General features: G+C 46.0%; 1 protein-coding gene across 1 annotated transcript in view; it reads left to right on the top strand.

Moving 5' to 3' along the window:
• COL22A1 (collagen type XXII alpha 1 chain) overlaps positions 1 to 20,625 on the top strand; it is a 232,096-nt gene that overhangs the window by 128,723 nt on the left and 82,748 nt on the right. Inside the window, exons 18-23 of the mRNA XM_063174607.1 lie at positions 710 to 763; positions 2,012 to 2,065; positions 11,757 to 11,792; positions 13,258 to 13,287; positions 14,181 to 14,234; positions 15,137 to 15,190. Of these exons, the coding sequence (XP_063030677.1) occupies positions 710 to 763; positions 2,012 to 2,065; positions 11,757 to 11,792; positions 13,258 to 13,287; positions 14,181 to 14,234; positions 15,137 to 15,190 (282 nt within the window). The remainder of the gene's footprint in view (positions 1 to 709; positions 764 to 2,011; positions 2,066 to 11,756; positions 11,793 to 13,257; positions 13,288 to 14,180; positions 14,235 to 15,136; positions 15,191 to 20,625) is intronic.

The following is a 20,625-nucleotide window of genomic DNA, read 5'->3' as shown; positions in this document are numbered from 1 at the left end:
CAATAAAAATGATCAGAGAACTGACAAACATGCCCATGAAGAAAAGTTGAAAGCATTATGGTTGTTTAGTCTAGAGAAAGTTGAAAGGGGAGTTTTGTAAATCTTCAAATACATAACAGGTCATTGCAAAGATGAAGGAAACACTTTTCTCTGTGGGAGGTTAGGGAAAGACTTACTAGTCTAGAACTACAGCAAAAAAAAAAATCAGCTTTAGGTTCAGGGGGGAAAAAAAGATGTCTTCAAGCAATAAAGTGGTGAAATCCATTGCATATGGACTTTGTGCACTGTCCAGCTCTGGAGACATATAGAAACAAATTAATTGTTCCCCCAGGTTACAGAAAGGAAAGGTGAAAAATGAAAGATTTTTCATTACTGGGTAAAACCAACCTATTGCTGGATTGCTTTGTTAATTTTGTAGGAGCTGTTCTGGGCTGACATTCTCCTGGAGCACATTGTCCAGTTTACACAAACTCACCTCAGCAGGCAGAGGAAGGATGCCAACATGGAAAGCTAGCACACACCTGCTTTTGGTTGCAGCAACTTTTCATGGTAGAGATGTAGGAATTTCAGCTATTTTCTCTATGGGACTGGCTGGATTTCCTCTCCTTATTCATTACTCTTGGAGCAGATAGTATGGGCATCACCTTCAAGGCAGTGACCTAAACAGCACAAATTTAAATTATAGTTGTTCTTTCTCTTCTTTTTCCAGGGAGACAGAGGCCTGGATGGATTCCCTGGAAAGCCAGGTCTGGAGGGGAAACAGGTATGTGGCAAATACTCAAAAACTGGAAGTGTTTCTTTGGAAAGAGTGGTAGTTGACCCTAAAACTGAGACTTATCCTGGGTGGTTGCTGAATCATGGCAGTACCCAATCATGTCCCTGTTCTGAGGATCTTTGGTACAGTTTTCTTTTTTTTGTTTGTTTGCTTTTAGAATTAAACTAGAATGCAACTTACACTCACAGGAAATGCCAGTTCTTTAAACATGACAGTCTAAATGTTTGTCTTAATTTTCATTAAATACATAAGAAAGCACTCAGAAGAATTCAGTTGTTTAAGCCCACAACAGGAAAGGAAGAGAACTGGATTTAATATATTGGGTTTGTTTTCAATAAAAAAATTGCTTGGAACTATTTATATTTTTAGAACAAAAAGAAAACAGAAAATGGCCTAGAAGATCAGTACATTTCTGCTGATCAGACACACACTGCTTTGTCTAAAACCACTATCTGTAGATTCCACAAGACTGTTTTCATTACCCAGGGAATGATACCTAATGAGAAGCATCCTTTTCTTCCAAGGACCTTCTGGTCCAAATAGCAAAGGACAAAATAGGAAGCAGAGGACAGAAGTGATTTGCCAAAAGCCATGCAGCTAATCACTGCCACCCTTGAGCCTAATACCTCCAGGGTGCAGCATGTGCATCCTGCTCTGTTCCTCAGCTGCAGTTTGCCTTGTACCAAGAAGTGTGTGTCTAGTTAGTGTTTATCACTATCCTTGCAAGATGGAAATGTTTTCCGGTGTTACAGATGGATAAAGAACTGGTTTATACTTGCAGCAAATGTAGATGAAGTAGGAAAATGCAGAGGGATGTCAAAATGGATCCTTTTTGTTTAGTACTTCAAAGGAACAATTTCTCCAAGTGAAACCCTATTACAGAAATTGGGTTTTCTGAAGCATTTCTTCCTTTTTCATGTCTAGCGACTTAGAAGGGGGTAAATCTTCATGCCTGAATTTTATACTAGATTTTGTGTTTGACGCTGATATACTCACTGAACTGCAATTCTTCTGAACCAGCTGAAATTGGATTGGTGTTATTGTGGCTGCTGTGGCATCTCCATTCTTATTCTCTTTCCTCTCTCTGTGCAGCAGAGTCAAAGCAGGCTCATGTGTTCTGTTAGTTCCTGCCCAGTGCAATAGGACATCACTGTTTGTGCTGCCAATACCTGCAGCCTTATGTTTCTCCTGCACTTTAGAAACAAAGACTTTTCTCTCAATTTTACCTCTTTATAGGGCCCTCCTGGCAGCCCTGGCCCTCCTGGTGCTAGTGGGACCAAAGGAGACAAGGTAAGTTGGGATGGGATGCATAAAGTGGATTTAGAAACACATTTGTTAATTCTTCCTGGGGCCCTCAGTGCTGGAAATATCAGGGCTGTTGGACTAATATTTATCTCATTTTTATATAACAAAAGTTTATATATATTTAAATATTTCACTTTTCTGACATGGCTTCAGTCTGAAATGGGTGTGAGCATTAAAATGTATCTGTTTATGACTCCTCTGCTCTTAGTTTAATGCTGATAGTGAGAATGGAAGGAAATAGACTGTAGTGTGGGTCAGGAATCTTCCTCATCTAAGAAATGTGGGTAGAAATGTCAATATGTTTGTGTAGAAACTGTTTTTCTCACACAGGAGATGTGGAATTGACTCAGAAAGTGACAACAAAATGCCTCTGAGCCTCCTACATGCAAAATAATTATTCACTTCTCTCAACAGCAATTTTGACCTTGTTATTTTTCAGAGTTGTTCAAATATTCAGGGCAGCCTTATGTTTCCCTCTCTGTTAGAGATGATGCTGTGGTTTTGGTATTTCCGACCCAGGACTGGAAAGGCATGGCCAGTTCTGGATTTCTTTCTCTTTTTCTCCTCTGGATTAAGTCAGTGACCCTTATCCCAAGAATGCAGAGATTGGAAGCAATTCCCACTATTTTCTTCCTGCAGTACTGATCCAGTCTTGATCACTTCATTCATATTTCTGAACCAGTTGCAACTGGTGCTTCCAGAAAATGTTTGTCTCCTTGGTCTGATATTTTCAGAGGGGCTGGTGTGTATCTTTTCACTACTTCTCACGTAACATGAGCTCTTTTTGGAATAGGCCTATTTGGATGGGAGCCTGGGCAATCTGATCTACTGGGTGGCACGTCTGCTTGAAGCACAGGGGTGGAACCAGATATTTTGGATTGATGGGCCAAGGCCAATGGTATCAGGATCAACAAAGCAAAGTTCTGGGTTGTCACTTTGGCCACAGCAAAGTCCTGCAGTGCCCCAGGCTGTGGCAGAGTGGCTGGAAAGCTGCCCAGTTGGAAAGGCTCTGGGAGTGTTGGCTGACAGTGGCCAAACATGAGCTGGCAAGTGCCTAGATGGGCAAGAAGGCCAGTGGTCTCCAGGAATTCTGTGTCAGCACTGGTGTGGCCAGCAGGACCAGGGTGGTGACTGTACCTCTGTGCTGGGCACTGGGGAGGCCACACTTCAAGTGCTGTGTGCAGATGTGTGGCCCTGCTGAGACTGAGATTAGTAAGCCCAAATTAAGGAGCCAATGGGACCATCTACCAAAGTTAACAACAGGGATTTTATTTAACAATAAATGGGAGGAAGAGAGGTAGAAAGGAATACAGAAGAGGAGGGTGAGAAGGGAAGTGGAGGCAGAGGGGGTTAGGAGAGAGATGAAGCAGAAGACAGTCCAAGAAGATACTTGGTTCCAGTGGTGTTATGTCAGTCTTTCCTTACCATGTGCTTGGGGTCTCCATGGTTCTTGTGGAGGGTTCACACCTGTCTCCAGTCCTTGTTGTGGGTATCCAGGGAGGTGTTTTCCTATTTGCCATGTGAAAGGAGGACGCCTTCCTTTGCCTGCAATGCTGAGGCCCACAGTGCATTTCTCAGCTCTGAATGCAGCCTTGGGAGCAGGGTGGGGACGCAACCCCACCAAGGTAGACCGGGCCTAAAGTCAACTTGTGTCGGATTTTACTAGGCAGTGCCTTCCTCAGCCGGCTCTCTCTGACAATGTTGCCTTGCTAATTTCTTATGGATGCCGGGCTGGGGCTGGCAGGAGCTACCTTAGCAAGTGGTTGCCTAAGGGTGAGTACTCATCATGGGAATCCGCCTGCTGCTGGCCCCGGGCTCACTCCTCCGGCTGCCCCCTGAGGCAGCTGAAGGAGAAAAGGCCACACAGAGCCCTCCGGGCCCTCTTGGCCATGGAGCACCATGGCCGTGGGGCCGGGGCTGCGGGACGGCTGGGGCTAAAATTGAAGTATCCTTCATTATTTAAACTGACCCAAACAGGCCAAGAAAAATCTTCATCAGAGGGGAACATGGTCATGGAGGATAAGGAAAAGTCTTCCCTACTTAATGCCTTCTTTGTCTCAACCTTCAATAGCAGATTGTTTATGCTGAAGACAAGCAGACCCCTGAGCCAGCAGACAAGGGACAGGGAGCTGACCAGACCCCTGCAATTCTACAGGAAGTCATTAGTGACCTGTAGAGCCATTAAGACACCGACAAGTCTGTGGGGCTGGCTGGGAGTCTCCCAAGGGGGCTCAGGGAGCTGCAGATGAGGTTGCTAGGCTGCTCTCTATCCTTTATTATCAATACTGAGCAGTCGCCAGGGTCCCACTTGACTGGAGGTGGCAGTGTGACATCAATGCCCAAGAAGGGCTACAGGGAGGATGCAGGGAATTGCAGGTCTGTCATCCTGACCTCAGGGCCCAGTATGGTTCTGGTGCAGGTCATCATGAGGGGGATCACATGGCTCAGAGAGGACAACCAAGGGATCAGGTCCAGTCAGTGTGGGTTTGGAAAGGCAGGTCCTGCCTGACCAACGTGATGTCCTTTGAGCAGCAAGTGGCCCTCCTCAGGGCTGAGGGAAAAGCTGTGCATGGAGTGTCCCTGGACTCAAGCAAAGCCTTTGACCCCATCTCCCACAGCCGTCATCCCAGGGCTTGGGCAGGGGCACTCTTTGCTGGGTTAGGAACTGTCAGGATGGCCGTGTCCAGAGAGTGGCTGTGAATGGAGCTGCATTGAGTTTGTGTACAGTCACTAAGGTGTCCCTGGGCCCAGTCCTGTTCAGTGTCTGTCCTGTGGATGTAGACAGGGACATTGGCGGTACCCTGAGTAGTAAATTTGTGACACTACCAAGCTGGGTGGGAGTGTCAACATGCTGAAGGATAGGAAGGCTCTCTGGCCGGGATGTGGATAGGCTGGATAGATGGTGTGATGCTGAGTTTCCAGAAGAGCCAGGCCTGGGTGCTGCCTTCACGTCCCAAAAGCCCCTGCAGTGCCCCAGGCTGGAGAGAGAGTGGCTGGAAATCTGCCCAGCAGGAGAGGCCCTGGGGATACTGGCTGACAGCAGCTGGACTTGAGCTGGCAAGTGCCCAGGTGCGCAGGAAGCCCGGTGGTCTCCTGGAATTCTTTGTCAGCACTAGTGTGGCCAGCAGGAACAGGGAAATGATTGTCCCTCCGTGCTGGGCACTGGGGAGGCCACATCTCAAATGCTGTGTGCAGATGTGTGCCCTTTTTGAGATGCAATTAGGGAAAGATCCTTATGTTTGAATGAAGGTGCCAGTGAGACCATCTATCGACCAAAGTCCACAGCAGAGATTTTATTTAACAATAAATGGGAGGAAGAGAGATAGTAAGGACAAAAGAAGAGGTTGAGAAGGAAAGTGGGAGCAGAGGGGATGGGACAAAGATGGAGCAGAAGACAGTCCAAGATTCTTGGTTCCAGCAGCATCATGTCAGTCTTTTCTTACCATGTGCATGTCCAGGCTGGAGGTCTCTGTGGTTCTTGTGGAGATGAGGGCTCCAGGTCATTCTTTCAGAGTACACACCTTTCTCCAGTCCTTGATGTGGGCATCCAAGGGAGGTGTTTTCCTATTTGCCATGTAAAAGGAGAGTGGCAGTGCTTACCTTTGCCTGCAATTCTGAGGCCCATGGAACATTTCTCAGCTCCGAATGCAGGGTTGGGAGCAGGGTGGGGATGCACCCTCAGCCCTAAAAACAACTTCTGTGGATTGATTCTACAAGACAGCGCTTCCATCCTCAGCCGACTCTCCTCGACCAGGCTGCCTCGCTGCTGTCCTGGGGCTGAGGGATTTGGACTGGAGGCAGAACCTAATTTGGCAAGTGGTTGCCTAAGGGTGAGTACTCATCATGGGAATCCGCCTGCTGCTGGCCCCGGGCTCACTCCTCCGGCTGCCCCCTGAGGCAGCTGAAGGAGAAAAGGCGGCGCAGAGCCCGCCCGGCCGTCTTGGCCATGGAGCGCCATGGCCGTGGGGCCGGGGGCTGCGGGACGGCTGCGCTGCCAGCGGGGCAAGCAGGAACGCGGCGTGCCAGGGGCTGGGCAGGCACCGGGCAAGGTCCTGCCGGCGGCTCATCCCCGCAGGGCTTTTCCTGGGGAGGGGCGGCCTGGGCACAGCCAGCCTCCATGCCTGCTTTGTCAGCCTCGTCCGAGGGATCGGCAGTCGAGACACAAACCACAGACGTATTTGTGTCCTTGGCAAGTGCTGTAGGAAGATGCTCACTGTGCCCCTCGTCACAGGGATCGCTGTCCAGGTGAGAAGCTGCTGGCTCCGCTCCCTCCTCTTGCAGTGGGAGGGACAACTCGCTCTCTGGTTCACTGTCCCCTCTCCTGCACTGTCTCTGTCAAGGAGCTCTTCTTCCTCCCACTTTGCCAGCGGCTGGTCTAGCCGAGTGTCCATGGACAGCGCATCCTTGTTGTTAAAGAGAGACCACATCTCTTCAAACAGGTTGGGAGGCACGAGCTGTGTGTTGTTTTCAGTCTCTCTTGAAGAGTCTATGGTCCAGCTGCAAAAGCTATGCTGGCCCGAGGGACTTTCTGCATCCAGGCAGGAGAGGATGTCTTCCTCCAACTTCTCCAGCTCCTCTGCCTCAAAATTCAGAAGATGCTTTGAAGCATCCTCAGGCCCTGCGCACAGCAGTTTGCCACGTGCAGTTTGCTTGGGCAGCTGATGAGTTTCCCTGTCGTCACAGGGGCTTCCAGATGAGGGAGAAGCTGAGAAGTCTGAGCATTCCTCAGGCAAAAGCCCATTCTGCCACTTGTCCCAGGGATCTTTGTCCACAGCAGAAGCTCCTGCCTCTCCCTCTTTCTCTTTCAAGAGGGCAAGGGATGTGCACTGCGGATTGCTGTCCCTGTCTCCTGCAGCCTCTGTTTCTGGGAGTTCTTCCTCCTCCCACTTTTCCTCTGGCTCTTTTGCAAAACTGTCCCAGGGCTGCAAACAGACTGCTGCTCTGCCAATTGGGCAGGAGACAGGAGCTCAGAAGAGTTTCCAGTCTCTTCTGTGGCATCTTTGGTCGAGCCAAGAGCACTGGGCATCACCTGGGACTCTGCATTTGCATTTTGGCAGACATTTGAATGCTTCTGGGTCCAGGTGGATTTGGTGGACCTGTCTTCACACAGGCATGGGGCAAGGCCTCTGAATTGCCACTCTGCTCTTCCTGCACCTCAGTGAGCTCCTCCATCTCGGTATGCTTCAGATGGTTCCAGGCAGGCTGGGTCTCTGTGTAGAGCAGCGTGCCACCTCCCCGTCGCAGGGGTGGCAGGCGATGGCCCTGCCTTGCTGGTGACCCTTGCCAGAGCCTTTCAGCTGAGCTGTCTGGGGACGGTGTTTCCCAGGCCCAATAAGCAGCCCGAGTGCCCCATGGAGAAGGTGGCACTAGGTCTCGGTGGGTACTGCCTGCAGGGCCTGTGCACCATGCTCTGCCTCTGGGAGAAGACCCAGAGGCTGCTGGGGCTGCTGGCAGAGAGGGCAGCTTGATCCCTGCTGAGGCTGCTCTTGGCATGTGCTCTTGGAACGGAGGTGACCCAGTCAATGGAGGGCCGTGGAGAGGCGGCAAGTCTGACACGGACAATCTTGGTGGCCGTGTGACTGTGCCACTGAGGGGCACTGAGTGCCCCCTTTCCAGACTGCCCTCCTGTGTGTAATGTCCTGGGAGGCTCCCTGAGGTGACTGGTCTGGGGAGCAGTTTGTCCCCGTGGAGGGGCGTGATGGTTGTCCAGCTGACCTGCAGAGCTGCTTGTGGCTGCCTGTGAGTCACCTGTGAGAAGCAGGAGGAGGTGGTTGATGGAGGCAGCTGTCTCCATCAACATAGTTGCAAACTCAGCCCTGGCCCTAAGGGCAGCGCTGACCATGGCAGCCAGGCCAGGCTGGGTTCCCAGCTGCGCTCGCTGTCTCTGGGCCATTCCCTCACCCAGGCCATCCTGGCACCGGCTCCTCCCCAGAGCAAGGCCTGGAGCCAGGCCTGGCTGCTGCTCTCTGCCCCCAGCCCTCCCCCAGGACCCACCGCAGCCTTTCCCTCCCTTCCTGTCCCTCACCTGTCACCGCTTGGACAGCAGCGGCTGCCCCTCACGGGGCTGGCAGTGGGCATTCGCTTCCTGTCTCTTGGACATCTTAGCTGTGCTCTGACAAACACTGGCCAAGGGCACCCAGGAGAGCTGCTTCCTCCTCAGGAGCTGCTGCCTTGTGAGAGAACTGCTGCCTCCTCAGAGAGCTGTTCTCCTGAGAGTGACAACGAGGGGTTTGGCCCTATAAAAGTCCTCTGCATCTCCACATGGACCTGTGTCACAATGGCCTTCGGGCACGATGGAACCACGAGTCACAAAGGCCTGGTGCACACGGCTGCCCCTTGTCTCAGAGGTCTGGGGGTTTCCATCGAGATGTTGCTTTCTTAGGCCTTTGCCCCTCTACTTTGACTACACTTGTGTCCCAGTGATTTGCAGCACTCCTTTGTCTCCCCCGAGTTTGTCCTCTAAACATCCCCAGAGAAGCCCTGTGCCCTGCCAAACTGCTTTTCCCACCCAGCCCACCATGTGTTCCAACCCTTGGGCCCACCTCATGTAGAAGGATAATCAGGAAGGCAAAAGCTCCAGTAGCACTTCATCTGGCCACTACTGTAAAAGACAAGAAAAATGTCTGTCTACAAAGATCAACAACACCGGAGGGCCAATTAAGCCTTCTGGTTCTAGCCCTGATGTTTGACCAGTAGCTTCCCTGAGAACCAGCCCTGGCAACTTTGATGAGAGAGACTGCTTGAGCCAGTTATTTGGAAAAGCAACTTTAATGTAACAGCAAAACAACAAACCTAACAGCATCCATAGCACAAGGAATGAACCAGAAAAAGCCAGGATCTGGAATCTGCAGAGACACTTATACATTTCAGAAAGGGGTGGGGTTAGGGCGGGGTCTGAGCAAAGGATCCAACAGGAAAGAGTGATTTGGAATATTACAAATAATGCAGCAAAAATTATCCAATGACAACACAGGGAACTTAGACCTTTCTACTAGTAATTTGAATAGCTGAACTGGAGGATCATGGGTGCGAGCTCCTGCTCAGCCTAACTTAAAAAGAGGGTTTTCCCATGGACTCAAATTGCAGCCTCCTTCATTATTTAAACTGACCCAAACAAGCCAAGAAAAATTCTTTATTTGATGCAGAGGGGAATATGTTCACAGAGGATGAGGAAAAGTTTTCCCTACCTAATGCCTTCTTTGTCTCAACCTTCAATAGCAGACTGTTTATGCCAAAGACAAGCAGACCCCTGAGCCAGCAGACAAGGGACAGGGAGCTGACCAGACCCCTGCAATTCTGCAGGAAGTCATTAGTGACCTCTAGAGCCACTGAGACACCGACAAGTCTGTCGGGGCTGGCTGGGAGTCTCCCAAGGGGGCTCAGGGAGCTGCAGATGAGGTCCCTAAGCTGCTCTCTATCCTTTATTATCAATACTGAGCAGTCACCAGGGTCCCACTTGACTGGAGGTGGCAGTGTGACATCCATGCCCAAGAAGGGCCACGGGGAGGATGCAGGGAATTGCAGGTCTGTCATCCTGACCTCAGGGCCCAGTATGGTTCTAGTACAGGTCATCATGAGGGGGATCACATGGCTCAGAGAGGACAACCAAGGGATCAGGTCCAGTCAGTGTGGGTTTGGAAAGGCAGGTCCTGCCTGACCAACGTGATGTCTTTTGGGCAGTAAAGTGGCCCTCCTCAGGGCTGAGGGAAAAGCTGTGCATGGAGTGTCCCTGGACTCAAGCAAAGCCTTTGACTCCATCTCCCACAGCAGAGTCCTGGAAAAGCTGTCAGCCCAGGGCTTGGGCAGGGGCACTCTTTGCTGGGTTAGGAACTGTCAGGATGGCCGGGAACAGAGAGTGGCTGTGAATGGTGCCACGTTCAGGTGGTTTCTGGTCACTAGTGGTGTCCCCTGGGTCCAGTCCCGTTCAGTGTCTGTCCTGATGTGAACAAGGGCATTGAGGGTACCCTTAGTAGTAAATTTGTGATGGCACTAAGTTGGGTAGGATTGTCAATGTACTGCAGGGTAAGAAGGCTCTGTTGAGGGGATGTTCACAGGCTGGATGGATGGTGTGAGGCCAGCAGGATGAGTTTCAAGAAGAGCCAGGCCTGGGTCCCACCCTTGTGTCACAGCAAGCCCCTGCAGTGCCACAGCTGGGGCAGAGTGGCTGGAAATCTGCCCAGTGGGAAAGTCCCTGGAGGTTCTGGCTGACAGAGGCTGTCCGTGAGCTGGCATGTACCCATGTGGGCAAGGAGGCTGGTGGCCTCCTGGCCTTCTGTGTCAGCACTGTAGTGGCCAGCAGGACCAGGGCAGTGACAGTCCCTCTGTGCTGCACACTGGGTAGAAATCTTCATTCAGTTCTGGGCACCTTATGAAAAGAAAGGGGTTGAGGTGCCAAGATTGTTGCCAGAGAAGGGCAGTGGAGTTGATGAAGGGTCTAAAGGGTAAATCCTATGAAGAGCTGCTGTGGGAGCTGGGTATATTCTGGGGAAAAGATGACTTAGGGGGGACCTTACTGCTCTTTACAGCCTCCCTGGCAAGCGGCTGTAGCCAGGTTGGGATTGGTCTCTATTCCCAGACAAACAGCAACAGGACAAGAGAAAATGGCCTCCAGCTATGCCAGGGAACATTAAAGTTGGAAAGCAGAAAGAATTTGTTGACTGAAAGGTTTGTCAGGCATTGCAAGGTTCTGCCCAGGGAGGTGGTGGAGTCAGCATCTCTGGAAGTGTTCAGTGAACAACTGGATGTGGCACTCAGTGCTCTGGTCTTGTTGCCATGGTGGTGTTCAGTCAAAGGTTAAGCTCAATGGCCTTCGAAGTCTTTTCAACCTTAATGTTTCAGTGATTCTATCTTAAGGATCCCTTCCAACCCAACCTATTCTATGATGCTCTGAATAAATAACAAAGAGTAATTGAACTTAGGAGAAAATACATGAAATATATGCTGGGTCATTCAGAGACCTACATGAGTAATGAAGAAATAGAGTGTAGAGGGAAGCTGTGTGATAAATGTAACACCAGTCTGTGCCTAAAGTAAAGGATAAACCTTCTGTATGCACAATCTTGGAGCATAATAAATGGTGGACATTGCTGGAGAAAAATGAACTGGAACAAATTGATAACCCAGATGGCAATAAATCATGGGAAGAGGATGTAGCATCCCAGTGTTCCACAACCACTATGGCGTGAATTGTTCTATAAAATGACTTGGGGGAAATGGTACCATTTCTCACTTTTTTTTGCAGTTATTTTGGTTGATAACAAATAAAAGTGTTTTGACCTCCTTAATATCCATCTCCTTGGGGTTCTTAGGAATCTAAGCATCAAACAGTTTGTTTGTGTGGTAAGTGTACAGAGCAAATACAAGATTTTTTTGAAGCACAAATCTAATGCTATTGTGCATCCAATGCATCATTCATTTTAAGTCACTGAATATTATTAAAATGTATGTAAAACATCACAGTAAGACAGGCCACAACCAGTTTCTGCAGGAGCAGAGAAAAGAGTTAACTGAGATTGTATGTCCAGATCTATTAATTATGAGATGGTTATTGAAAATAAGAATGTACAACAACAATCAGAAAATATGCTCAGGATGTTGCTTTTACTTTGCACTGTTGTGTATTGTGCCATGTTGTGTTCTATGTATGTTTTTTCATTTCTTTCTTGTTTCCCTGCAGGGTGAACCAGGACTTCCAGGATTGCCTGGCACTAAAGTAAGAATTTTTTTTTAGCTTTCCCAGACTTTGTAGCATTATTGCATGAGAAGTAGAAATGCAGGTTGGGAGGATGTCACTGAGAGATGTTCTTAAATATTTTTTTTAAAGAAGTTTTTAAAAGAAAAGACTTTTGAAGAAGGCATGTGACAGGTTCCAATGAGGAGATGCTCTTCCACAATTCTGGGAGATTGTGAAGTGTGAAGACCAGGACTTGAGGCAATGAAGGAAAGCATTGCCTCAATTGCATCAGACAGAGCAATACTGTGACAGGACTGTGTGGTTTCTGACAGTTGTTGATTCTAAGTGGCCTTTGGTACATAGAGCCTGGGCAAGTTATAAAAGCAAATGAACTTTCAGTATTGAGTAGCTGAGTGTCTTTGATATGGACTAAGTGTAAGAGTTGGGGCAGGAGAAGAAAAAGGCAGTTTCTGATGAGAGGGAATGTTCTTTCCTTAGCTTGGATCTGGAAAAGTCCTGGTGGAATATTAAAACAGCTAGAACTTGATGTTCTGAAATCAGGAAAGCACTCATGAAAAAATGAAACAGAAAAGAGAAGAGTGGGGCTTATCTTTATTGTGGCACTAGATTAACATCCTTTGTGCATCCCTCTGCCTTCACTGATGCCAGAGACAACTCCGGCAGATATGTAAGGATGTCCAGAGACTAGTACTGTCTGTATGAAGAGGTTATCTCTGGGTGAATGGAGAAAGATTTACCACTAAGTATGCAGAGGAGAGGTCTAGAACTGAGTTCAGTATGGGCTGGTAAAAAAGCAGTTAGGTAGTATCCCTTTAACCTTAAAAAAAAAAAAAAAAAAACAAAACAGAAAAGGGTTAAAATTAGGAAATAGCACTCTTCAACTATAGACAGGAATGAGAGGCTCCCTGGTAATTGTGGGAAAGTCAGCAGGCTTTCCCTTACTCAGAATGTGGTAGAAAGTAAAGGAATTAGAAAACTATGAAAAAAACCTGGCTGTTTGGTTAAGAACATTTTGCTGTGCTGTTCAAATGTGATATTAATGATGGGACAGCAATTACCAAGAAATTTTGAAAGATGTGTATAACATCTGAAAATGAGTTTAACTGATGGAGCATATCCCCAGCCAGTCTGCTTGTTATGTGATTCCTTCTGCACTCAATAGATCTTTGTGATTTGGAATAAAACAAGATCTGGGGAATTTACTAACTTATTTATATAATGAGATAATTAATTAAGTTCTTCCTGTTTATACAGCCACTCAAATCACTTCACAGGTGAGAGAAAACCTTGTGATAGTCTGAGCTCTTTAAATAGAAAGCATCTCCCAGCCTGCAAGAGGATATGAGGAGCTGTAGGAGTTATCATGCAACTTGAAGGAACAGCAAGGGTAGAAAAATACCCTGTGGGGGCCCATGATACCTCTGGCACCTTCTGCCTTGTATTTACTCTTTCCATCCTTTATGACTCTGTATTTCCATTGCAGGTGCATATTGAAGGCCTAAAAGGAGAGGAAGTAAGAGAGACTCAAAATCTCTTCTTTCATTGAAAGAATATTTTAATGTAATTCTGTTGCCTGTTAGGTTAGATTTTGCTGTAAAATAGTGCTTTAAAGGGAAGCTGGATGGAATCATTATCAGGACATCAAGAAATAAATTTTCCTAATTACAATGGCAAAAATAATGAAGAAAGGAGAAAGGGCAATGCCATTTTCAGATGTGAATCGTACATAAATGAGAAATATGAACTGTAGAGTCAGCTATGCAATTATGTAAGGACAGGGATGTATTAACATTAATGTTAAATTGTATTTTATTTTTTGCCTAGTTTGTCTCTGAACCTGGGCACTCAAATAGGGGGACATACCCGTTGTGTCAGTCTGTTAGTCCAATGTATAAAATATATATATATTTAAATTTTTATTTTTTTTGTTGGTGGATATGTATTTTGCATTTAGCTGTTACTTAATCCAATTGTATGCATCATGTAAATGATACTTTAAAGCCCTTCAGACCTCTGTAGGCTTGGGGGAAATGCTGGTGGGAGCTGCTTATGCAAAAACTGTTGTTCTCGACTACTAAACACCACCCCAGAGAGTTCTAGTGGAATACCCAGGATATCCCAGTGTCTTCAGTAGAGTTACTACCTGTGAAAAACAGAGAACCAGATACGGATAAGTGCCTGTTGAGTGTGGGTGGATCAGTCTGTCTGCAGCCTAGTGAGTGCTGAAAATTTGAGTAGTCAGAGATTAAGGAGAAAAACAGCTGGTTCTGCACTGGTTCTTCAGGACTTGTGGGAAAGTGTTGGTATAGGTCCTGTAAAGACAGTCAACATGTCTAATGTGCCCATGCACATTTTCATAAAGATACTTTAAAACTTTTATTAAAAAAACCCCAAACATTCCTGTAGGGAAAGCCTGGGCCACGAGGACCACAAGGCCACCCTGGACTTCCTGGACCTCCAGTAAGTTGTTTCTCTCACTACTTGCAATTTCAGAAGCTGAAACTCAGGCTGGAGTGAGGCATATGAAAATCTTATACATTATTCAGGCTCCAAAATATTTAAATAGTGCCCACAGCCTCCAGTTTTCTTCATTGCTGACAGAAGGTGTCGTGCTGTGGATGGCCTGTCTGAACACAGGGAAGTGACAACCAGGACACGGGCAGACTTTGCCTTAAGGCTGTTGTCATGCAGAACCTGATCATTTTTCTATTTCTAATGTCCTGAAGAGCTGTATGGGCACATCTCAGAGAGGCACTGACTGATAATTTGTGAGCTGTCATGTCATGAAGGTCAAGGACTAGTTGCTGTCAAAGGGGCTGGTGTTATGCCACAAGGTCGTGGCTGAAATACTTTCTGGATGAAAACTAAGAATTGAGTATGTGTGTTTATATTTCAACACAATTTTTACAACAGTTTGTATATGCCAACATTCTTACTTCTGACTTAAATTGCAGCCTATTCTAGTTATGTTTTATGACCCAGCTCTGCAGGATGTCTCAGTTCAGACTGTCACTGCTGCCTCATTTGTAAACACTCTGTGTTTCCTCTCTTTTGAATTGCTTGTTGTGTTTCACTGTTGATTGGCTTTTGTAAAATTGATGGCATTGTGAAGGTGTGTTGCTTAGGTAAATCCAGTTTGAATTATGTAATTTAAATATAGTTGTGTGCTCTGTATTTAATCAGGGCATTGTCACTTTATCTTGTTTACTCATTCTCTTCTGCTCACAGGACAACATAACCATCAGGTAAGAGTTGTCTAGGTAGCCATGCAGTAATGGTAGCACAAAACAGCTAGGAAATCATATATAGTTCACTAGTTTTTTCTTATTCTGTTAACTTTCTAAATCTTCTCAATTTTAAAGGGAGAGCCTGGTCTGGAAGGCAAGCCTGGAATCCCTGGTTTGCCAGGTCAAAGGGTGAGTTGCTTCTTTTATTTAATTTGAGTCTCAGGAGGCTCGGGACAGCTTTGTTCAATAAGGTTTGCTACTTTCGCCCACCTTACATATATTTGTCTACTTATGTAAGAATCCTGAGTCCCAGATCCTTTCCCATATTCCTTATTCATTGTCCAGAAACTTTCAGTACCTCTTGGAGCTGACAGGTTGAATGCAGGGCAGGTTCTTTCTTGCCATGTGCTCTCCTGTATTTATATCTGCCCCTTACTGCTGAGGGGTTGCTTGATATGACTCTGAGTGTGCAGAACCACTACTAATGTGGTCAATTTGAAATTTCAGAGAAATTCTGTTGTCCTGGAAGTCAAGTGAGTGTAAAGATTCTTGCAATACTTATTATTTTCTGTCCTGTTTGGTCTGTACTCAAAAAAGAAAATCCCCAAAAATGGTAGCTGGTGTACCATTCTCTGCCAGGAGCTTAGCTTTCCTATGCATGAAAAACTCATGGATTTTTTTTTTTTTACATGGAATTATATCTTCACATATTTAAGTACTGCTAAAAGGTCAATTTCATAGTGGACCTGATATTGTTGCACTCATACTCTGAACCTGCTTTTCCTTGCCTGTCCATATAAAGAACATCTCATGAGACAACACAGAATCAGAACATCCTGATTTGGAAGGCACCGATCAGGATCATCGAGTCGAAATCCCAGCCCTGCACAAAGGAGCCCCAAGAATCCCACCATGTTCCTGAGGGAATTGTTCAAATGCTTCTTGAACTCTGGCAGGCTTGGTGCTGCAATCACTGCCCTGGGGAGCTTGTTCCAGTGCTCAGCCACACTCTGATGAAAACCTTTTCCTGATATCCAGCCTAAATCTCCCCCAGTCCAGCTTCATGCCATTTCCTCAAGTCCTGTCACTGGTCACCACAGAGAAGAGATCTGTACCTGCCCCTCCTCTTCCCCTCACAAAGAAGAGGTAACTGCAATGAAGTCTCTCCTCAGTCTCCTCTTCTCCAGGCTGAACAGACCAAGTGTCCTCAGTCACTCCTCACAAGGCCATTCTCGTTGCCCTTCTCTGGACACTCTCTAATACCTTTATATGTTTCTTATATTGTGGAACCCAAAACTGCCCCCAGGATTCAAGGTGAAGCCACTCCAGTGCAGAGCAGAGCGGGACAATCCGTTCCCTTGCCCAGCTGGTCATGTTGTGCCTGATGCCCCGAGGACAGGGCTGACCCTCCTGGCTGCCAGGGTGCTGCTGACTCCAACTTTCTACTTACCAGGACCCCAAGTCCCATCCCACAGCTGCTTTCCAGCCTCATTCCCCAGTCTGTCTGTACATCCAGGGTTGCCCCATCCCAGGTGCAGGATCTGGAACTATGGATTCACACCAATCACCACACAATTGGTGATTGCCCACCATCCAATTGGTGATTGCCCAGTCTGTTTTTCAAAGTCTCTCTTCAGGGCCTCTTTGCCCTCAAGAAAGTCGACAAATAAGAGTGGAAGTGAGATAGCTGCTTAGTGTTTCTGGAGGCAGTCACTTGGGTCTCAGTACTGCTGTTTAATGGGCCACTTTTTTAAGTAGTCACAGAGACTTTATAGGGAGTTCACTCCCTAAAGGAGATCATGGGGTTTGCCTGCAGTGCTTTGAGTCAGCACCTGGGCTGTTATCAGCCTGTGTGAGAACCTGTGAGCATAGGAGGGTGATGACCAAACAACAACACAGGGAAAAAGATATATACCTTGCTAAGAGGCTTTCTACAGACTGTCCATTGGATTGTGTGCTGTTAAATTTAGCTGTAAGCATGAATTTTAGGAATCTTCCTAAAGATAGTGCAAGCAGCCTTTAGTCAATGCCTCAGTGGAAAAGGGCATTTACTTGCTTTCTTGTAATTTCCTAAACATTAGAAAATATCACTTTAGCAAATAACTCTGCAGTGCTTTGCCCCTAAATTGGTAAGTTAGGAGTTATCCTGGTTTTAAAGCCTGCTGTGAAACAGTGTTTCTTGAATAAGATTAATAGAGCATATTAGCTGGTAAAGGACAGTGATCCGTCAGGATTTGCAACAGGACAGAAAATGCTCCTGTTAATGATCATTTGATTACAGATGTCATTTGATCTGTTCTGTCTTTAAATTTTTCCCTAGACTCTTTTGTGTCTAGCTAGTTAGACATCTCCTAAGGGTCTTTATTAGTCACCAAGCATCTTAGATGAATAGATACATTTTTTTAATTAAAGGCCATTATTCAATGACTGAATTCTTGAGATGAATCAAAGTACTGGGCTTGGTGGATCTACACAGATCCCATCTGGGGGCAGGAGGTAACAATTCCAACCTGAAGCAAGCAACTGGGTTGTGTTCATTTTATTAGTCAAAAAGTGTCTGGCAGCTGATGTCTGCATTTTGACAACGATACCCTCACATCAGGAGCACACTGTGTGAAGAAAAATGCTCTGCTATTCTCATGTGACCTGCAAGACCTCTGAGTGACAGACAATACTGTCCTGATTTTATTAAAACTTCCTGAAAAAGAACTCTGAGAGTCTGCTTTCACTTTTAGGGTGGTTTTGTGGTTTTCTTCCCTCTTCCTGTGATTCTTTTTCTTCTGTCAAATTGAAGAAAATTGAAGTGCTTTGGTTCTGCTCTTAAGTCTTTGATACCCGATCTACTGAACTATTTGTTGGAAATAAAACCAATTTTTTTTCTTCATAGGTACAAAAGGTGCAGGCTTATGACATGCTCCTGGAAAACATGCAGATCTGTGTCCAGTACAGACTAAACATAGGGTTCCTCTTAAGTGTACTCAGTAATTTGGATTTCAAGAATCTGCCTCTTTTTTAAATGCTACCATTTCATTCAAGTGATTGAAATTTCAGAAAGAGACCAAGAGAAAATATTTATCCTGCAGCAGTCATGAGGTAGGAGCTGTTTAGACCATTTTGAGTGTGATATGCTGGACTGCAGCTTAGTTTTATAAAATTACATTGATAAACTCTGTCCAAGTTCAAGGTACAATCAGTACAAACCAAAAAATAATACTGGAGTATCATGGGGTAATAAGAATAAACTTATGAAAAGAAAATTAATGGAAAATACATTTATAATATAGTAACATATCATGAATGTACTTCTCCGTGTTTAGGACTCAATGTACATAAGTCAGGCAGATAAGTAATAATAATAATAATAAGTAATAATAAAAGTTTAAAGTGGGAACTCCTGGGTTCAGGGTGCACTCTCCACCCAGAGGAGCAGTGTTCAGATTATTTGTCAATGCAGGAAAGGTTTGTCCCTGTCAGCTGTCCTGGGAGATTAAAAGTTAACAAATCTGTGGAGGGCTGCTGAGTTCTTCCTGTGTTTGATGGTGGAAGAAATACACGTATTTGACTTTCCATTCTTGACCCATCTCTCACCTGAGTGGATTGTTGCATATGATTTTCCTGTTCAGGCCAGTCACAACTTGAATTTGGAAGTCAACACTATTTCAACTCTTACTTCTCTGTGTGCCAACTGCCCTGGATTTGAACCACCTTAGGCTCCCAGAATCCAAGGAATGGAGAGAGCTGACTGGTAATTCCAGGGTGAAATGGATAAATAATCCAGGAGAGAGGAGAATAAGTTTGCCTAGAAAATTAAGTAGGCTTTTTGGAAGAAGCCAGTCTCAAGGTGCAATCTCTCAATGTCCAGAAGTCCTTGTAACCCTTGACTTTGCCACAACTGCCCCAATAATCACTCATGATCTGGCCAACCCTGGTGGTATTTTTATCCTCAAACTATGGAGATGCTCTCACTTCAGAATTTACCTGTGTTATCTATCTAATGCATATGGAGACTACAAAAGGCTGGAGCCTTCAGGGAGCTCAAACATTGATTAACGTTGCTGGATTTCTTCTGGTTTCTCTAGTATTGCGGAGATAAAGAGACCAGATAAAATGGGTAATCCTAATATCCCATCCAGGTTACAGGGGAAACAAAATTGGCATTTATGCTAGCAGTCATATTCATTCACATCTAAAGATGTTTTCTGCGTACTTTGTACCAAATCCACTTGTGTTCCTGGGCCAAACCTCAGAGAAGAACATGCTAAGAAGACATATGTGTATTCTGGCTATTGGACAGCAAGATGGGAAACAGTCTTGGGCTGAGGTACCTTTCAGAATTTCCCCTCCAGCAGAGTGGAAATGACATTTTTCCTTGATTTCCTGTCTTCTGTATAGAAGATATCGATTTGATGGATGGTTGTGTTCACATTTATTTGTGAGTATTTGAAATGTTCAGATGACTTTGCCTGCCCTGGCAAAGTTCAGCTATGCAGAAATCAAACTGTAAGCAAGTTAACAAAAAAAAAAAAAAAAAAAGGAGAAGGAATTGATGTCATAGACCAAATCCAGAGTGAAACTGTAATTGTCAGTGAGGTAAATACACGAATTTCCAATAAAACATACATTTTTAACTGTGCTTTTGTTCAAATTGCTGATAAAGACAAATAGGATATATTTCATATTGTCAAAAGGTACACAATCTTACCTGATTCCTACTGTAGGTAACAGAGCATAATTTATGGATTTCTCTGTCATATGTTTAGGCAGTGTGACATTTCACTGAGTTTTGCTCTCATAGGTATAATTTCTCCCAGCAAGTATTTCTGTCTTTTACAGACAGACTATAAGGCTTTGGAGCAAATCTGTTGTAGTTGGATTTCAGTTAACCTCAGAGTGGCCCACAAGTCCCCTTCACAATGGGAAGTCTCTCTCAGTCTCTATATGTTGCTCCAAGAGATTTCTTAATGTTTTAAAACAACCTGAAGCTTCTCAACATTATACCCAAGGAAAGAATAACCAGCTGCTCTTGCATCTCTTCTGGAGACAGAACAGTTGGTTGGTGGGACACAAAGGCATCAGTAAACACTGGGTTGTTTTGATGGACGCAATTAAGGATGCTTCCCATGTGCCTGGTGCCAAATCCACCTCTGCTACTGGGACCAAGCCTCAGAGGACACTGCAGCATCTCTCTTCTGAGGAAAACAGAGAGCTGGGCCTGTTCAGCCTGGAGAAGTGATGACTGAGGGGGGACCTCATCCCTGTCTGTCAGTGTCTGCAGAGAGGGGTCAGAGCAGGGACCAGGCTCTGCTTGGGTGCCCAGCAATGGGACAGGAACAGGCAGGAACTGATGCCCAGGAAGTTCCGCCTGACTATGAGGAAGAACTTCTTTACTCTGAAGTGACTGAGCTGGAGTCTCCCTCACTGGAGATGTTCCAGAACTGTCTGGACACAATCCTGTGCCTGTGCTCTGGGATGGTCCTGCCTGAGCAGGGACATTAGACCAGATGACCTGCTGTGGTGCCTTCCAACCTGACCCATTCTGTGATTCCATGATTCTGTGATTCTCTGTTCTGGTCTCAGTGTTGTAACTCTGGAAGTAGCCACCTTGGCATGGAGCTCCCACATGG

Source organism: Melospiza melodia, chromosome 1 (genome assembly GCF_035770615.1).
Source record: "Melospiza melodia melodia isolate bMelMel2 chromosome 1, bMelMel2.pri, whole genome shotgun sequence".
Taxonomy (NCBI): Eukaryota; Metazoa; Chordata; class Aves; order Passeriformes; family Passerellidae; genus Melospiza; species Melospiza melodia.
Note: the sequence above shows the minus strand (reverse complement) of the source record. Positions and strands in the feature narration are given on the sequence as shown.